General features: G+C 39.6%; 1 protein-coding gene across 1 annotated transcript in view; it reads left to right on the top strand.

Annotated features, from left to right (window-relative positions):
* ccdc102a (coiled-coil domain containing 102A) overlaps positions 1-13,336 on the top strand; it is a 91,114-nt gene extending 77,778 nt beyond the window's left edge. Inside the window, exons 8-10 of the mRNA XM_038693225.1 lie at positions 2,046-2,216; positions 3,571-3,674; positions 9,608-13,336. Coding sequence (XP_038549153.1) covers positions 2,046-2,216; positions 3,571-3,674; positions 9,608-9,740 — 408 coding nt within the window. The 3' untranslated portion in view covers positions 9,741-13,336. The remainder of the gene's footprint in view (positions 1-2,045; positions 2,217-3,570; positions 3,675-9,607) is intronic.
* The last annotated feature ends 6,011 nt before the right edge of the window (positions 13,337-19,347 follow it).

Raw genomic sequence — 19,347 nt, 5'->3', positions numbered from 1 at the left:
GCAGACTTTCCTTAGCTAACCCCAATGCAAACCTGTGGAGTAGATCATTTTGTTGCCTCAAGCCTGACCACAACCACATTTACCTAAAAAGATACATCCTGATAAATAGATGAAAACGTTGAAAAGGGTTGGGATGTTAGCATGTCCTTTTTGAGGCCATTACACCCATGTGGCTCTTTTCAGGATATCTCAGGTGTTGTTACTGGTCTTTCAGATAGGTTGTGGTTTGCTCCAAGTTTCCCTCTCTAACCCAAACACTTACCTATTCCTTGAAAAAAAAAATCTAAAAGATATATTGGTGCATACCGCATTTAACAAACACTACAAAGACCTACAGCCCACCTACTGTACATCCAGAATAGGCACTCTGGAAATGGGACCCCTGTAAGGCAGATTCTGCTGGCCAAATCCGCAAATCTGGTGAATGTGATCACCTGTATCTGCTGTGGAAAATTATGTATTAGAGAAAAAGGAAATGCATCTGTGGAGAACAGTATCAACTGGTCCACCTCTCGGAGACAGGAGGCTGAAGGAATATGAATCACACATTTTGAATTGTGTGCCTGATTGAATGGAAAAAGGTTAAATCCACTTACAGGTTAACAACAAACTGCAAACGTTAGACTTGTGTGTTCTAAGGAGGGGGTAATGCACATGAATCTTTTTTTCTTCTTTCTTCTGGTGATGGGTTTTATTGTGGGGCGGCTGTGGCTCAGGAGGTAGAGTGGGTTGCCTGTTAATCGTAAGGTCGGCGGTTCAATCAAATGTATGAATGTGTGTGAATGTTAGTTTCTGTTTGAGCACTTAGGCTCAGTGTATAAATGTGAGTGAATGGTGAATGTAGTGTAAAAGCGCTTTGAGTGGTCGAAAAGACTAGAAAGGCGCTATACAAATACAGAGCATTTACATTGTACAAATTGTTGTGTTTTTAACAAATGTTTCTTACAGATACGGACATTCTCCACTACCAGTATTTTAGTGTGTATGTGTGTGTATAATATGTTCCCTTATTTCTTATTTAAGTTTAATGCTGTTTTTATATCACTTATTATTAATAACCCTTTTTATAATTCATTTATGTTTAATATCCCTCTGACAAGATGCTGTTTTTGCCATTTATGTTTTTCTGTATCTTCATTATCATGGATCATGTGTAAAATTAGGCTATTATTGATAAATGATTTTGTGTTATTCAGGTGATTCATCACTAATTTACTTTAATAAAGATAATAATAATAATAATAATAATATAATTAATTATTATGTCATCACAATCATAAACTCAAAAAAAACATACATTGAATTGCCATGATTTATTGAAGTGTCAGAGGAAATGCTGGGAAAGGTTTGTAGACTACAGCAAGCAGCACACACCTCCCCACCTCATCTGAGTGTGAAAGGGGGTTTCCTGCCATTAATGATACTGACAGCAAGACCTGTAATAGCTTGTGTGCAAACAGCCTCTCATTAGTGGATCTTAATGGACTCCTATTGGCAAGTTTTGTCCTTAATGGACCACATCCCCCTACCCCAAAAGCCATGGTATATTCCATAAATTGCGTGGGAGGGATAGATGGCATTTCCCTAGCCTGCCCTTCCTGCTTCCCACTGCACTACCATTTTAAATATTTTATTCCCTCTTTTAATAAGATTACTTGTGTCCTTGAACCTTTCTTAAAGTAATCCATTGCTAGTTACAAGAGAAAGCTTTTTTTTCTGTACTTTCTGTCCCATACAACTGCAGACCTTTGTTGTAATAAGGAAAATCTGACTTTGCTAAAGTGAATATTTCATCCATTAGCGCTTCCTCCCACACTGACGATTTACACAGATTTTCATAAATCTGTGTAAATCTATGACATTGCCTTGTACACCCCAAAACAACAAGGATACCTCACATTCAAACAGTTGTTGTTCTGAACTATGGTGGGTGTCTTGAGTACAAATGAGACAGAAGAGCTGGTTGACCAGAATCGGCTTTAGAAACACTGTGGTGGAAACATTAGTCTCTAAGCCTGCCTTCTGATTGTGTGTTGTGGGTTTAGGAGCTGGCTGACCTTCGACATATTCATGCTAAGCTGAAGAAGCAGTTCCAGGAGAAGACAGCAGAGCTCGCCCACGCCAACAGGAGAGTGGAGAGCCACGAGGCCGAAGTCAAAAAGCTACGTTTGAGGGTGGAGGAGCTGAAGAAGGAGTTAGGACAGGCTGAGGATGAGGTATGAACATGGAGTTTCTGACTGTTCCATCAATTTATAACTCTGTCACTCAACCCAACCAACAGTTAGATAACTAAAGACAAAACTGGTCTCTTTGGATTCACTCAGTCAAACATAAATTTTATTTATTAAAATTAAAAAAAAAATTTACACAATTGTAGCCATTCTGATGATGTACTCATGCTAACTTTACACAGCCACCTGTGTTGTAGAGATTCAGGATATAAAACAGTAGCAAAACAACATTAACATTTATCAAGGCAAGCAGCATGAGCCTCCTAAAACTTGCCAAATAAACTTTGTTTCTGATTCTGATGGATAGTCAGTAGTTGTTCAGAAAGCTTTGGGAAGCTTGTGTTGCTTTCCTGAAGAAGAAATACAACAGAGTAATGGTCATAATTAGGAGAATTGGGGCGTACTCACACTAAGCCCAGTTGCCGGAGCACAATTGTCCCCCCTTCACACTCCCCCACTGGCCTGCACTCACATTGCACCTGGCTATCTGAGCCGGAGCACGTTTACGTCATCACTCCAGTGTTTCCCTTACATTGATTTATATTGATATTTGATTTTTTTTACTAGGCCTATTTCAGTTGTAATTGATGGCAGAGCTGCGTGTAGAGCACATATTCGCTCAGCACCACGTCTCGCTCGCTCCCTCTCTCTCATGAACACCGCTGCACACCACATAAAGCTGTCAATGTCAGAGACCCACCTTAAAAAAGTTATTAGCAAGCATGTAAAGAGCCTAGCTAATAAGGATAGCTGTGTTAACGTTAGATCACAGCTAGGTTGTCGAGGTTAGCGCCCCCAACCCCCACCCCACGCCACAGGCTGTGATTCTGTGGGAAACACTGCACTCTTTTGGAGAGAAAAAATGCTTTCTCTCACACGGCACAGTGGCATTTATGTCTGAGTTCTGTGCCCAGGCATAGCACAGAGCGATCACACTGGTCAAACGAACCGGACTTTGGGGGTTATACATGCTTGTGCATGGTACAGATCGCCAAGTGTCAGTACGCCCTAAGACACAAGGTTGAAAAATACTGTAATTTCCCTTGAATCAATTATTACAATTTTCCTCATTGACCACGACAGGAAGTGTTACCTCATTTGGCACCCACAGCACACACTGGACACATCTTATGTAGGGAGAAAATGCAATAAGGAGAGACTCTTGCGGTGTGGGTTTACTTTGAAAACACTAGGCGTGGGTGTATATTACCCTTCAGACTTGACCCAAAAGCCATCAGCCTCAATTAAAAGTTTAGTGAGACTTGTGAATTTTCCTATTACAAATGTGTGTGTGTGTGTGTCTGTGTGTGTGTCTGTGTGTCTGTGTGTCTGTGTCAAGTTGGATGAGTCCCATAACCAGACCAGGAAGCTGCAGAGGTCTCTGGATGAGCAGGTGGAGCAGACTGAGAATCTGCAGGTACAATTGGAACACTTACAGTCAAGGTAAGGTGACACACACACACACACACACACACACACACACACACACACACACACACACACACACACACAGTTGTGAGGGATTTATTTCACTTTCTTTGCCCTAACCACTCAGTAGCAAGTGATGTGTCCGTCCTGTTGATGTCACTTTCATATGAAGCTGCAGTAGCAGTTGCTAGGAGCACGGTTTTCCAGCAAATACACAAAAGCTCCAAATATGTACAGTATGTACACAGTATCATCACAGCAGCAGAAAAACTAAATCAAAACCCACGACACTGGAATATCTTTAAAAAGGCTCATCCCAAAGTGACATTTTTGTGCTCAAAGCAAGAGTGGTGCCATGTGTAGCAACAGCACACGCCTAGACAATCATTGGGGCACTTACTCAAAACACACCATATTCAGGTGTGTGTGGGTGATAGCTGACAGCCTACTTGTAGCCACCAGTCTCACTGTGAGCCTCAGCCCTCACTTCTCTCACTATTTAGAGATTAGCTTCCTCTGCTGTGTGTGTGTGTGTGTGTGTGTGTGTGTCGCCTGTCTTTGAGTTTAGCTCTCACACTCTATCAGCTTTGTACAGTCCTCAGCTCCTTGCTCTCTGCCTCTCCCTCTCTGTTCTCTCCATTTTCTCCACGTCGTTGCTCTGCCACCCAACAGCCAATCGCAGAGCTCCCAGTCGCAAGTTACCGTAGTAACAGAGAGCTCTCTTGTTGCTCTGCTCTGTAGAGGAGGCATGTCGGCATGGTAACGGCTTGACTGACTGACACAAATCTGTGTGAGTTCTTGCAGAGGGTGTAGCTTAAGCTTTTATTCATTCTGGATTTTTTTCATTCAGTTTCTCAGAATGCTTTACTAGATGCATGCTTACTACATTACTTTGTCCCGTCACCGTGTTTCATGCCATGTGCCACTGACGCAGGTTAACATACAAAGAAAGTGTGCATGTGTAACATACATATGTGCTGTGTTATTAGTCATACAGCATTTCTAAGCCAAAATATCAACCACTTTGTGTTGAGGCTGGACGACAAATCACATTTTATTTCCAATTACGATTTTGGCTTCCAAAGATTATGAAAACAAGATAATTGAGATTAATTATTTTAGCACATTCCATTTCGCAATGATGCTTTCATTTTGTCTTGTGTTATAAATCTAGCGCACCCCTTTACTTTCCAGTGCTGCACTCTCACCCCTCCCTAAACACCCAAACTGTTACATTTAGTGAGGCTTCTTCTTGCTTGTTTTGCAGAAAGGCAGGCAGGAGAGTAAGCTGGGCAGGTGGCGAAACAAACAGATGCTGAATGAAGCAGACAGACTGAGATCTCTTGCAGGGAACAAAACCTGAGGGACAAGCAAAACAGAGTCAGGCAAAAGATCAGGCAACACGAGCAAAACACTGGAAGAGATTCACAGTATCGTGTGAATACCACATAGGTGAACTATTTATGGAGCGCTTTTCACAGTACTTAAAGACACTTCAAGTAAGATAAAATACATGGGTATCATGCAAGATCTTGCTTACTGGATGAGTCCCAGGTGTGCAGGTGATTGGACAGCAGGGAAAAGAGACCAGAGCACCACGCAGAGACAACACACACACACAAACAGAGAATACCGCCAGGGGACAGACAACAAACACAAGGGAGGGAACAACAGTAGGAGCTAACGTGGCCTAACAGCCAACTATGACACAAAGTCCCTCTCAGTCAGGCTGTGGCCTGTTTAGTTCAGCTCAAGCCAATATGATGTGGTTTTAACTGCTAACCTGCAAAGTCCCCATTATTAGACAAAGCCTATGGTATAATTTACTGCATTAATTAGCCTAACAACTAGCTGACTTTTCCTCTACCCATAGTTAACGAATTACATATTATTCATACTTATTTATATTTTTTAACAGTTAAATTTCATCATTATGTAATGTAATGAATTGTCATCAACTCTGTAGTACTGCTAAGCCCACACCCACACACGGAGCCCCCTCGATGAAAAATTGGATGTGTACATGTGCTCTTATTTGAGGCGTTTAGAGGAAGGGGAGAGTGCAACTATTACTATACCAGAGCTGTGTTTTTCGAAGACGAGACTGTGGGTCATGTAACACAGCCCTCATGACCACAGCTGCACAAATCTGTCCAACACAACTCTGTCAATGTTGGAAACCCAGATTTAAAAAAGTCATTAGCAAGCATGTAAGGAGCCTAGTTAATAAGGACAGCTAGCATGCTGTATATAGCTGCGCCACAGTTACACAGTCATTCTGTGGGAAACACTGAGTTATGATATGATAAGTTATTAACAGATGAGCTAATAAAGTCCAGTCAATAACTGAATTAAAACTGATTAATTTATTACTGAGATGAAAAGGGGCCACAAACACAGTTAAATAGGTTGCTTCCCCACAAAAGAGCCAAAATGTGTTGACTCAGCAGGGATGATATTAAAACCTGATCTACAGGAGAAAAATATTTAAAAGCAATAAGAACTGAGAGCCTCACTAGATTATATTCTATTATAATTATATATTTTGAATTGTCACCTGCCACCTGAATTTCTAGACATTTCCACCATAAATTGGTGCAGAAAAGGCAGAAATTGGAGCAGAAATTTTCACCAGAATGCAGGAAATTAAGTGTTTAATGCTCAAAATGTTTTGGAAGAGGACCCCCATACCCCCCACTTATTAAGTGCCCCATCCAAGAAAACAGTATCTGACATCAGACACAGTTTCTGGGAAGAACATTCACTTATTAGTTAAATATAATTACTTTTCACATGGCTTTTTTACCTTTTCCATGTTTTTAATAACAATAGTGACAATAAAAAAAATTCAGGGCAAATAGCAAACATCTTTTTTGGTGGGGGAGTTAAGGGACCTGGATAATGGATAGGGGGGCGCTGGCCCAAAAAAGGTGAGAACCACTGGTCTAAATGATCTCTAGATTTGTTTCTAGTCACTGAGGGTCTGAAAAAGGTAGGCAGTGGACCAAAACACTGACACATGAGGGGGTGACATAATCTTCGAGATCGAGATCTGTTAACGGTTGTTTCTTCATTTGTGCAAAGTTATAAACTGCAAAATCAGCCCAGTTCTTTGTTGCAGTAAGGGTCTTTCTCTTTGTCAGGCTTTTTACTCCTCTGTGGTTAGGTTGAGGTCATGTGAGTAAGAATCAGTTCTTGTTTAGCTTCACACCTTTTCACACACACTGTCAGAGCTGATCGATGGCAAACATGGATGTTGTCAAAACAAGGTTAAAATGTAGCTGCAAGCAGCAATGATCGGGATCTAAGCAAGTCGTGAAAAAAGCTACATTTTCAGAGAAGACCAGATGCAGATGGCTTAAGAGATTAAAGTGATGAAAGAATTTGGACTTGAAGCAAAGCTTTTTTTAAGATAATTGCAATGAAATAATTAATTGAAATGTTACAATAATTTTACATCGTCACCTTGACATTAGAGTTTCATTATGTGTACCTGACCTAGTGGGTGAAATGTTCAACCCAAGTTTTAAGGTTTATGTTGCACAAACACTTTTAGCAGAGAAAAGTAAGAAGAAAGTGCCACGGGATCCAAGTAAAATAGGACAACTTTAACTCACTATGATTTGAACACCTCATTGTGGGGATTTGTACCCTGGAACTCCCCAGACTAGGTGACTAACTGACTGAGCTACTGGTGAGAGGCGGTTTCTACACACCTTCCCACAAGTTGAGGTAGTGATGTCACATGTGCCAGACTCAGATATTGTCAGTGTAAACTTAAAACGCTTACAACAGACATGTTGTTGATACAATTCTGAAAAAAATCACACATCATTCTGCTGGTTTTAGGTGTATTGTCAGTTATTTTGGTGGTGTTTGATCCAACACTGAGCAAAAAAGAAAATGTAGTGCATACGGTACAAGTTACAGCAAGATACTGAATATCACTCCAGACTCACCGTTTGACCAATCTAACGACCCTTTGAAACACTTGATATCGGCCATCTACAGAATGTCTGTGTTGATTTTGGTAGCGTTTGAACGAAGACTTGTGGAGATATAGATGCTCATTGATTTAACATATTCTGAAAAATATAGTGACAGACTTGTTTGTCACATATGTGTGGATGTGCTGAAAAAAGTTCAGCTCTCTAGGATGTACGGATGATTTTCTTTGATTTTTTTTGAAGTTAAGAATGAGAAAATTTACATTAGTTGTAATAAGCCACGCCCACTCTGAGCAATCATTACCAAATTTAATTTAATAAAAAGTGACGTAATTTGACATTTTTAGAGCCACTGGAGCAAACATGCAGATGAATCCAGATAAAAGAAGTTTGACTCTAAACAAAGCCGTTTAATTATCGCAAAAACGTAAAGTTGATTGTTATAGCGCCATCATGAGGTATTTGAGTGCCACTTATTTGAGTAGTGGAATTTGCAACCCACCTGCAAATTTTGGTGAGTTTTCGTCCAGCAGTTTTTGCTCCCCAAACACTTTTAGTGGAGAAAAAGAAGAAAGAAATAAAGAAAGAAAGAAAGAAAGAATGAATAATTACAACAAAAACAATAGGGCTCCAGCAGCTTCGCTGGCTTACTGTCAGTTCAACAGCCTGCGATCAGGCACCAGCTGAAATGTGTGAGAGGATTAAAACTGACTCTACCTTTAAGAGACCTAAAGCCTCAAAGGATCCAGCCATCCTGACAACTCATGTATTGTGGAAAAAACAGGATGCTTAAGAAAAAAAATTAGACTGGGTAGAATCAAGTGTGGCCAAATCTATCTTCAAGGTCTGTTTCATATTAGACCTAGCTTGCATCTTTGAAAAAAATCAATAGTCATTTCTTTTTTTAATCAATTGGAAATGCATACAGTTCGTGGTGAGATGAAATCTTTTTTTTCATTTTGTGGCTCATTGAAATCAACTCTACCATGTAGATCACATATTTCCTGATATTTTCATTTGTCCTTGACATAAATGAACTCCCAGATATAAAAGATCTCAGCTGCTTTAGCTTTAGTAAGTTGGTATATGCTATTCCTCCTGTATTTAAATGCTGTTATTTCTAATGCTTAACAGGAGTCACTGATCTTTGTACCCCTCCTTTGACTGTTGTCCAAATCAGTTTACCTAATTAATGAGGCAGTAAGTCTGTAAGTGCTGTTACACATTGAGTTTAAGTTTGTATTTCAAAGCCAGCATCTAATCAAATCCATTGTTATCACAGTAAATTGCTGCTTGTCACTGAAGCTCTATGTTGTTATCATAACCCTGTTGAACGAATCAATTAAGGTATTTTTAGGCATATTTTTAAAGCTGTTGTTTTTAGCCATTCTATCAGTGGGGCTGTAGGGATGGCAATATAGGTTGGTTGGTTGCTCGGTTCACCACTTTGGTCCAGACTGAAACATTTAAGCAAATATTTGATGGTTGCCATGAAGATTACAAGTTATTCATAGTCCCCAGTAACGGAATTCTAATGACTTCATCCCTTAACATTTCAACTCAGAGTTTCACTTGGTTCAATACTTTGGCCACTGTGTCTATGCACAGCCTCACAGAGCGGCAACATGGCTGTACACTCTTAAGAGCAACACACATAGGCACTGCCCATAACATACAGTGAGTAAGAGTGGGCATGTCAACGGACAGTATGGCCAGAAATTCAGATTTTACAAATAAATGTTTTTAAAGTTATAATTAAATGACACAGTGTGATATTTTGTGATACACTGAATCTTTGCTGTTCATCATTATAACACCAAGTATGTGCATCTATAACTCTGACCTATTTGGCTCTTGCAGTTTTCTATGTGTAATTGTATATGTTCCCAATACACATTTGTACATATAAACACTACACACTTGTGTCCAATGTAAAAATGATATGTAGTACTGTCGTGTTCTTCTGACTCCCTGCACTCTCTGTCTCTATCCCTCTCTCAGACTGCGGCGGCAGCAGCAGAGTCCCGGTCTGTTTGGGAAGATGCGATCGGCTCGGTTCAGTCCTGAAAACAAAGATGGTCCAACCAGTGACATGGACGAGGAAGACGAGGAACTGCAGCTCCAGATCCCATGACACACACACACACACACGCATACAGTGTTACAGGAAATACTTTAAAAAAATCAGCAACAGACACATAAAGAAGGTGAATAGTCAATATGAATGTTGTTGCTCTTGGGGGAAATCTTTGCATCTCCAGTAATAGTAAATGTTTTGCAACAGCAACAAGATCAAACCCATCAGGAGAGTGACAGACATTAACAGGATGTCTGGACAGTGTAATGCTGAATGAAAGGATCTTTCTTCAACTTCCATTAAATCACATTAGCAGAGGCATGTATCATCCTTTCAATGTACTCACTCATTCTTACCTCATATCACCACAAGCATTACATATGTCCCATCTGAAATGTGCTACTGTATTCAACAATGCCTCAACCGCCAGTATTAATACTTCGAGCCTTTTGTCCCCCTCTGAGCTTTTTTGATATATCACAAGGGAATATAAGTCATTTTAGTAATTGACATGTTAGTTAAATGGTCTGCCACATTTTAACTAGTATTTGTAAAGGCCAAATAGTGAAGATTCAAAGTCTAGTACTGATGTATTTAAACTTCAAAACTTATGCTGGCAGCACACTGCACAACTTTTAGCCTCAGTATAGCTGCAAGTTGGTTAGAATACAACCACGGTATGTGTGAAGCAAGAGATTACCTGGTTTTCCATTTGTCACTCTCCAACCAGTCTCCGCTCAAACTGAGAGAAAACGTGAAAATGGATCGTAAGCACCAGGGCTGTGTTCACGACCAAATTCCCAAACCCAACCTGAGACGATGGCTTTATTTTAATTTCTTCTTCAAAGACAAGGTTAAATCCTTGCTTTGGAAAGGCTTTTAACCCACATAAAATAAGTCATTTGACTGCAATAATAGACTAACACAGAGTATGGCAACCCACCAGCACCAAACATATATAGCTTCTACTAGCCAATAAGCCATAGGTTTAGTGGCAGTACACACCAAGAAGTATGTTCCCAAGAATGATCTAATGTCAAAATCCTGTCTGAAGATGACAAGAGAATGTTGTCTGCAGTGCCAGACAAGTTAGTACTATTACAAGTAGTATTGTAACTCATTTGATGTGACTACCCCTACAGCAGAGCCCTACTGATAAATCAGCGTGCGGGATATATCGGCTGATATGAGCCAATTGCCAATATATCGGTATCCGTGTTTATAACAGCAGATAAAGGACAATTTAAAAACAGAAGACAGGTCCTTCAATCTTGTTATGAGTGTTGTCGTTGCACAGTTTGTCCACCAGAGGACTCCCCTGCAACTCCCCTGTTGGCAACACGTTTGAAACACCATAAATCCACCACAGAGCACACCTGGCATGAGTCAGTACTATTTATAACAATACTTATTTTTTTAACCGCATTATGTCATGTTATCTTGGTAAGGTTTCATAACTTAACATAACAAATGTTAGGAATAATATTTGTTTATGTTATGTGTTTCTGAAAATGAAAAATGAAAAATATCGGCCGATATATCGGAAGATCAGATTTTAAAATCCTCAAATATCAAAATCACTATCGGTCTTAAAAATCCCATATCGGTCAGGCACTACCCTACAGCGATGAAGTGCATTTTAAAAATGAGGGAAAGGGATGAACTGTTTAAACAAAAAATTCCATTGCATACTGTAGTGTTTTAGTGAACTGTAAACTAGATGGAGAAAGGAATAATAGGCCTGTAACTGTGTGGCACTTGTATTCTCGTGTAAATGTTTTAAGCCTGGTCAATTCGTGACAGTGTGTTCCCAGCATGACTGAAGCTGCTCCCTGACAATAAATAAATGTCACACTGAATTTTAGACAATGTGTACATTTACACGGGCTAAGTAAAAGAATGTCCTTGTAAATCGAACAGATAGAGCTTTACATCAGTGGGATGAGGACAGTAGTAAAATGTCTTGTATTGTATTGTTTTTGTAAAGGGGGATATGTACCTGTTAATGTCCACTTAAGGCCCGATCACATCAGCATTTAACACTGCTACATTTCAAGATTCAAGGTTAACCAATGGAAAACCATCTTGACAGTGCTGACAGGCAGAAACTATTGTAGCCTATTAGCTGTGTCATCATCTACTATTATTTAACCCTCCTGTCAGTATAAACTGCTCCACTGAAGATGAACGGTGTGCATCCGAGGAGCCTTGCTCCCCCCCCCCCCCCCCCCCCCCCCGTCATTAACTCTTTATTGAATGAAATGATGCACAATCTTTAGGACATAAGTTAAGCGGCGTGTAAACCGCACAGTGCAGAGAAAATATAAAGGAGGTTGGAGAGTTAATGTGATTGGCTAGTGATAGCATGTTCCCAGCTGTCTCATGAGGTAGCGGTTAGCTCTCCAGATACAGTTGTTCAAGTAGTCCCTGCGTCACCACCCAATTAGGAAAGATACATTTCTCTGTTCGTATTTCTGGTGTGACCAGTCCTAATACAGACTGAACTGAAACTGCATTCAAAAGCTGGATATCAGTGATATTATTCTTTAAGAGGAAGAGATTTAAAGCTGAATTTCACCCCTTAATCCTTTGAAGGTGAAAAGTTTAGGTTTGGTTTATGTTTGAATTTTTGGAATTAGTTTTCAGTCTGTATAGTCTTTTGGAGCTTACCCATTGCTGGTACCAGCTCATCTCGCCTTGCCTCTACTCACCTCACTTTTGGTGCCCCATCCTCCATTTTCCATTGCCGATATAGTACCCCGTCAATGTAGCTTGTGATCATAGCGATGCTATACAAATCTACCGTAACATAATCTTCAACACGATACACTTGACACACACACACACACACTAGTCTCCTCAGTTCGCTTGGAACCTCGACGGAGGTGATGCCAAAAAAAAACTACCAGTTACCAGATTTGCCCAATGAAAAACCAAAAGAAGGCGAGCACAGTCGAGGCGAGTTGAGCTGGTACCGTCCGGTGAAGAAAGGACTATTGTAGTGGTGGTCCGATACTCCATTTCATCAGTATATAGTACACTACAGTACACACTAAACCTTTACAGCCAGCAAAGGTAAAAATACATTAAAGGCTCTGTTTAGTTTGGTGGTGCAGTTATGATTTTTATGCTGAAGTATTTTAAAATCCCACAAATCCAGTTTCTGTCCAGTAATTCCCTCAGGACTGTATTCAGTCAGGGTAGAAACGCCTCCAAGGCAGCATTTAGACCATCATGGGATAATGAAACACTCACTGAGACCCATGCCAGTAAAATTCCTGTAGACTTAATACTCACAGGCGCCTAAGACAGCCCATGTATTCAACAGCAGGATGGAGTTTTGGATACACTCAGTGTTTGACTGAAGAGTTAATTTATTTGTACAAAACCTCGGCTTGGCTAAATCTCCCGTCTGTGAAAGAGCTCCAGTCTAGCTGTGGATAGATGCAGTTGTGAAAGCAATAAAACACTCATTTATCTTCCACCATCATCCACAATCACTCTCAGCCTCAACTATGATGCTGGAACGGGACCAAGATATTTTTATTGATCAGGATTCTGAACTATTTATGTTGTTATGGTTTACTTTTTATAAATGATCTGTACCACAATGGTTTTGTATTAGCTCTATAAATGTCAACTGTACATTTAAAGAAACATGAGTCACTGTCTTTTTTTCTACATGCTGTATGTATTCTTAATCTGTGTGTCAGTGTAATTGTCTATTATTGCTTTCCACAGACCAGCAGTGCCTTATTGTTTGTAACTTCGTAGTTGTTCCCCATAAGCTTTCTCTAAAAACATAAATTCTTCCTAAAGAGTGATTTCTCACAGACCAGCAGGAATATGATAACTTTGCCATGGCTTATTGTTGTCAGCTTATTGTTGTGTTTATTGAACATGAAAAGGAAGCCAAAGTGGATTGGGAGGAGAAACTCTTGTTAGATTAATCTGTCAAAAGAAAAACAATTCTGTAAAGCAGGTTTTCAACCTTTGAGGCACCGGAGAGGAGAGACGCGAGGCTAAACTCCACAGACAAACAATCTACTGACTGCAAAAATTGAGGTCAGTATCCTCACCTCCATCAATACCACACTTGATTTGCTGGTCACACAATGAAATAAAAGAGCTTCGCCCACAACTACATAAAAAAGTTAGAACTGCCCAACAATTCCTTTCAAGCCACAGTCAAAACAAGAAATTGTCAGAAAACAAACCAATAAAGAAACCATATGGGACTGTCAAACCAGAAGCATTCCTGACGATCAGATTTTCTGGAACACCCATCTGATAACCATAAGGCACTGATCAAAGACTTTATGAAAGCCCAACTCAAACGCCAACCAGACACTGTAAACCAGATCACTTTCCATGTGTTCTCTGTATTGGATCTCGATCTAAAAAATTGGCCATCAGCACCAAACTGGAAAATTTCAAACACAACGAGCTGGTTAAGAGGAAAGGAATGGAACTAAAAGGCAGTAAATATGAATGACCAATTCCCACTCAAACACCCCCCACACACACACACACACACACACACAAACACACACACAAACTTACTCGCCAGGATGCATTTAAGTAACCCTCAATTTCTTCACTTAAATTCCTAAAATGGTATACGTACATGGGATTGGCTCCAAAGCTAAAAGGAATAAAATTATTAATTATTAATAAATTAAATCCAGAGATGAAACCCACACTTCAAAAGCATCCATGGAAAATAATCTCACTCATTCTATAAGAAGAAAAACAGACTGCAGACAAAATCTATCTAGAACCGAAAATAGTTCTAAAAGAAAAACTTCTACAGAACACCTAAATAAATAAAAGGAAACATATAAGATATGTCTGATATAAACAGTTTTTAATCCTACAATTAAGACATAACCACTTTGAATATAATAGTAATTACCGTAAAAATCTTGCACATCCACTCAAAGTAAAAAACATCATTCTAGCTATTAAACAAATGCAGCGGGGAAGACATAAAAACACTTTAACCATCCATTACTCGAACCAGACCCAAATGATATTAAAAATAATCCTAATAAAGATCCCTCATTAACAGAAGTCCAGGCTGAAGTATTAGTTAAAACATTTACACCTGAAGAATTTCATAAAGAACTCATGCTAATACCTCCCAACAAAGCACCAGGCCCAGATGGCTCCCCTGCTTAGTTTTTTAAATATTTTTGGCAAACCATCTCACGTGTTTTCTAGAATGACACAAGAACTGATAGAAACTGTTAAAATTCCGGCATATATGAATACTGCTAACATGAAAGTACTAGTGAAACCTGATGATAAGATTCAATCCTTTCCCCTAGCTATTGACCTCTATCTGAAATCAACACTGAGATTAAAATCATCATCTGTTAGCTAGAGTGCAATTTTTGGTAATGTAGCATTAGCAAAGTGGGAGTAGTTTATCTTTATATATGTCCACGTGTGGAGACCTGCAAACAAGAGTGACTGTGGTGTAGACACAACACTAATAGTCACATAACTGGATCAGAAGAAGCCAGAAGAGGGAGGTGAGGAGGGGGGACCTGCATGCAATTGCTGCTGATGTTGTTAGCATGACTGTTGATGATATAAGCAATCATCCCTAAAAATGCCCAAGACAGCCACTTTCAACAAAAGCAGGTTGGATCAATATGCATGGCTGGAATACAGCGTGGCCAAAGATGCAGTGTTTAGCTTTTTTAACATTTTTTAAAACATGGGCACAGACTTCATTTGGATTCAGCATTTACCAACAACTGCCAAAAAGCATCATCATCTCTAAGAGTCATCATCAAATTTGCTTTGGAGACATGGAGTGAGATTAAACAAAAACGGACAAGTGGCTCAAAGCAAACACTAAGGGACGTTCTGCGTTGGTTATGGTGAACCGAAAGTACAAGAAGGCAGTGGTGGAATGGCTAAGCGTTACAGCTTGCCAGGGGATCGCACAGGTGAGGTGAAGGTGAAGAGTCATCTAGGGTACGTTTTGTTAGCTTCTGCATGTCATTGGGATGTTTGATGCAACAGTGGCCAAGAAGTTAACCAGCAGTTCCCCAAATGCCAAATACAATCGCTATGACATTCAGAATAACATATTTTCTGTAATGGCTGACATGATAAATAGCACTTTTTTTAGTGGATGAAAGTAAAGATGCTAGTAAAAAGTAAACTCAGTGGGCTCTCAAGAAGAACAACCATATGCCACCATTACCACATTCTTTATGATACCTTTAAAGCCATCAATGGATATAAATATGCCTAATTTGAGATCTTTTTTGCAGATTATCAGAATCAGAAAGAGCTTTATTGCCAAGTAGTTTTTTACACGTACGAGGAATTTGTTTTGCCCAAGGTGCATAGTGGGATAATGCATTTTACACCAGATCTGACAAAGGGTATTTTAAAAAGCAACCTTGGAGGAACTGTTAACTACCAGAGCTGAGACAAATAAGAGTACAGAGATAAGCTGGAAGTATACCCAGTATCGCTTTATAGATAAATACCAGTGTTGTTGTCTATGAGTGGCCAATGATGTCCAACCCACCAAATAATCATCAAGAATGCAATGGTGAGTAAGGGACTTAAAGGCCCCTAGTAAGATTTTTATTGTAAATGTGTAGTCTCTGAGCCCAAGCTGAAACTTATTATGCTGATGACATCATTAGGGTTACTTTCTTAGACTTGACAAAACTCATGCAAAACCACAGAATACAATATACAACAAAGCTGGGTAGTACTCATGACAAACTGACCTTCAAAAAATCAGTTTAAGTCTAAAATAAAATTTGACCAACCCACTAGAGGGCAGAAAAACAGGGACATTTGGTGCACTAGTGAGTATTTAGGCCAGCATGACAGTGGAATTGAGTCAAAATAAAGTACAGTGTGCGTTTATGGTGATGAAGGAACAGTGTGGCTGAGTGTTTTGGACAACAATGGAGCTGTATGTCACAGAGGAAAAATATAAATCTGTCTATGGATCTATAGATGCACACACAATACTAGTTTCTGGGATTGATAAAGAAACATAAAATATAACTAGACTTATTCTTTATACACATTGCAGATACAGACCAACATTATCATTGATTTGGAGTCATGTTTGTGTCCAGCTGATGAATGTAAATCCAATATTCTCTCTTTTAGTTCTGTTTTTGGTCTCCACCAACTCCTCCACCAAAATCTGGCTCTTTAGCTGCTAAATGCTCCACTATGTTCACTAGCTTGTATCTAACTGTATCAGTCTGCTGCTGAGTAGGTGGTGTACAATGGGTTTATCAAAGCTTTTTACCGGAAACAGCTGCCTGTCTGCTTGGAAACAAGGTTAACAAAAACAGAGTTTGGTGGGCTACAAATCAAAACAATGAGTTACAGTGTTGCATGATTTCAGCACTATGTGCAACACATCACACAGTCATTTGATTCAACAATAATGCAGACTTAGTAATTGTTAAGTAATTGTTAAATGTTTTAAGATGTTTTTAAATGAGCACAGATACCCCCATGGGGATAATAGGCAGAATAATTACTGTAATATGAGAGGGTAAAAAGCCAGAGTTAGAAAATCAGAGATGAAGGAGTTTGAACAAGAAAGAACACTAAACTCACATACACTCTGTGGTGTCTTTGGCAGCGCAGACTGTTGTGTACTGTAGAGAGTAGACACAGTAATGAGACTGAACCTCAGCATGACTCTCCACGCACAGCATGGGGAACAGCTCGCATCTCCCTCTGAGATCATATTTATTACTGTGTGTGTGTGTGTGTGTGTGTGTGAGAGAAGCCAAGACATATAATGGATGTTTTACCCCTGTGAAGGCTGGAGTCAGAATAACTGAAAGCACAGACACAACTCTGGCTCGGCACTTTTTGCGTTTTGTGTGTGCTTACTTTGCACTTAGAGTAACGGCAAACACACAACGTGCCCACTCAAGCTGTTAGCTGTGGATGATGGTGTGTGTGTGTTAATGTTTAGCTTGATCCCATGAGTACAGTAGAGAAGATAATTTCAAAGCATGACACACACTGTAAAGAGCTAAGGGTGTGTGTGGTATTCACTGTATGTGTTGGAGGTGGTTGTGTTCCCCATTTGATTTCCACAGATGTGTGTGTGTGTGTGTGTATTAAGCCCCGAGACTAGTTCATTATGTTAATTTTCCCTGTTTTTATTAGGCCAGTAATTGCTGACAGCAGGAAGGCAGAACATTACATTGATCCCTCTAAAAGTATTCCACAGCTACCACAGCATCTTCTCTTATGCATCTATGTGTATGTCTGTGTGAGCGTGCATGCTTATATATCACAACAAAATAGAAACAATGTGAAAATGATTCATTGTGTTGTGAGAAATAATTGATTTCATTTCCACTGCCATGCACCGACTGTAGCTGTGATGACAGGCTCCCTCTGCCTTTCTATTCATTTTTATCGCACTGAATTGGTGTCTGTCTCTTTTGTAATAAACCAATTTGCTTGACTGCATGTGAACCAGGCCAATAAATAATCTTCAGCAGATGGACTATTCAGTTGTCATGGAGATTGGCCAGGTGTCATCATGTGACCTAAGTATGGAACTTTGGTCATGTGATGACGAGCAGGAGTTTCTGTCTTTAGGGTGTAGCAGAGATCTTTTAAGTGTTGAATGATTGAGTTTATAGTTGGCACGAGGTAGTTGGCAGAATGAACAATGGCACATAATAAAGTTAGATAACTGGGAATTCAGAGACAAACAAAATTTACCTTCCCACCATTCATCTCGACAGTAAAATTATTGTCTTGATAGGTGAACAGTTAAGACAAATACCACGATTGCAACATCCCTAGCTCAATTCTAGCTGGGGTCATACCTCTCTCCCTTGTGGGTCTATAACAATGTCACGCTAGTTTTGCCTCTTTTCCATACTAGAGTTCTTTGTCAATTAAACGCCATTGTTTTTCCTGGAATATCATACAATAATGTATGACATTCCCATGTGAAAGCAAAACGGCTTGGATCTGGCTGTGGCCTTCTAAAATTGCAACCAGATCGGGTTTAGCTAGAATTCAGTGCAATCCAGCTAAACCCTGGATTGCACTGAATGTCAACAACGTTTTAGATCCAGTGCTGACATTTCAAGTCCTTCTTTCTCCAATATCTGTTCATGGCAACCATAGTATGGTTAAGTTAAAAGAAAAATTGAGGTTGTGGTAGAAAAAAACATGCAAACATTTATTGCTGGTTTGTGACATTGCGCAGAAGCATAGTTCCTAGGTATATAGAAGGTGTTAGAAAGATACATGGTAGAGAGGGTATGAATAAATGATCCTGTCCAAACAGTAACAAATCCTGAACACCAAACAGAACATTTTGTTCGCACATTCGTTACTAGAAAAATATAAAAATATGGATGCCAGAAGCTTATGGGCTGACATTTGTGTCTCAGATGACACATGGCAATAAAGAAAACTATTTTACAACACAATGCGCATGTTCCACATTCAGTTCAAGGTTCATAAGCTTGGACATGATCTATTCACACATACTACAATGGTGCCAGCAAATATGATCATAAATCATCTTTAGGTGAATAATGAGTCGAGACAATACACAGAGGTATAAGAAACCCATTTTCTAAGGCTGTTATTTCTTGACAGCAGAAGGAGATGGTCTGCTGGG

The sequence above is a fragment of the Micropterus salmoides genome, unplaced genomic scaffold, assembly GCF_014851395.1.
Source record: "Micropterus salmoides isolate LMB-PRFRI ecotype aquatic unplaced genomic scaffold, ASM1485139v1 Ms_hic_scaffold_3, whole genome shotgun sequence".
NCBI lineage: Eukaryota > Metazoa > Chordata > Actinopteri > Centrarchiformes > Centrarchidae > Micropterus > Micropterus salmoides.
This window is presented reverse-complemented; position numbering and strand designations above follow the sequence as displayed.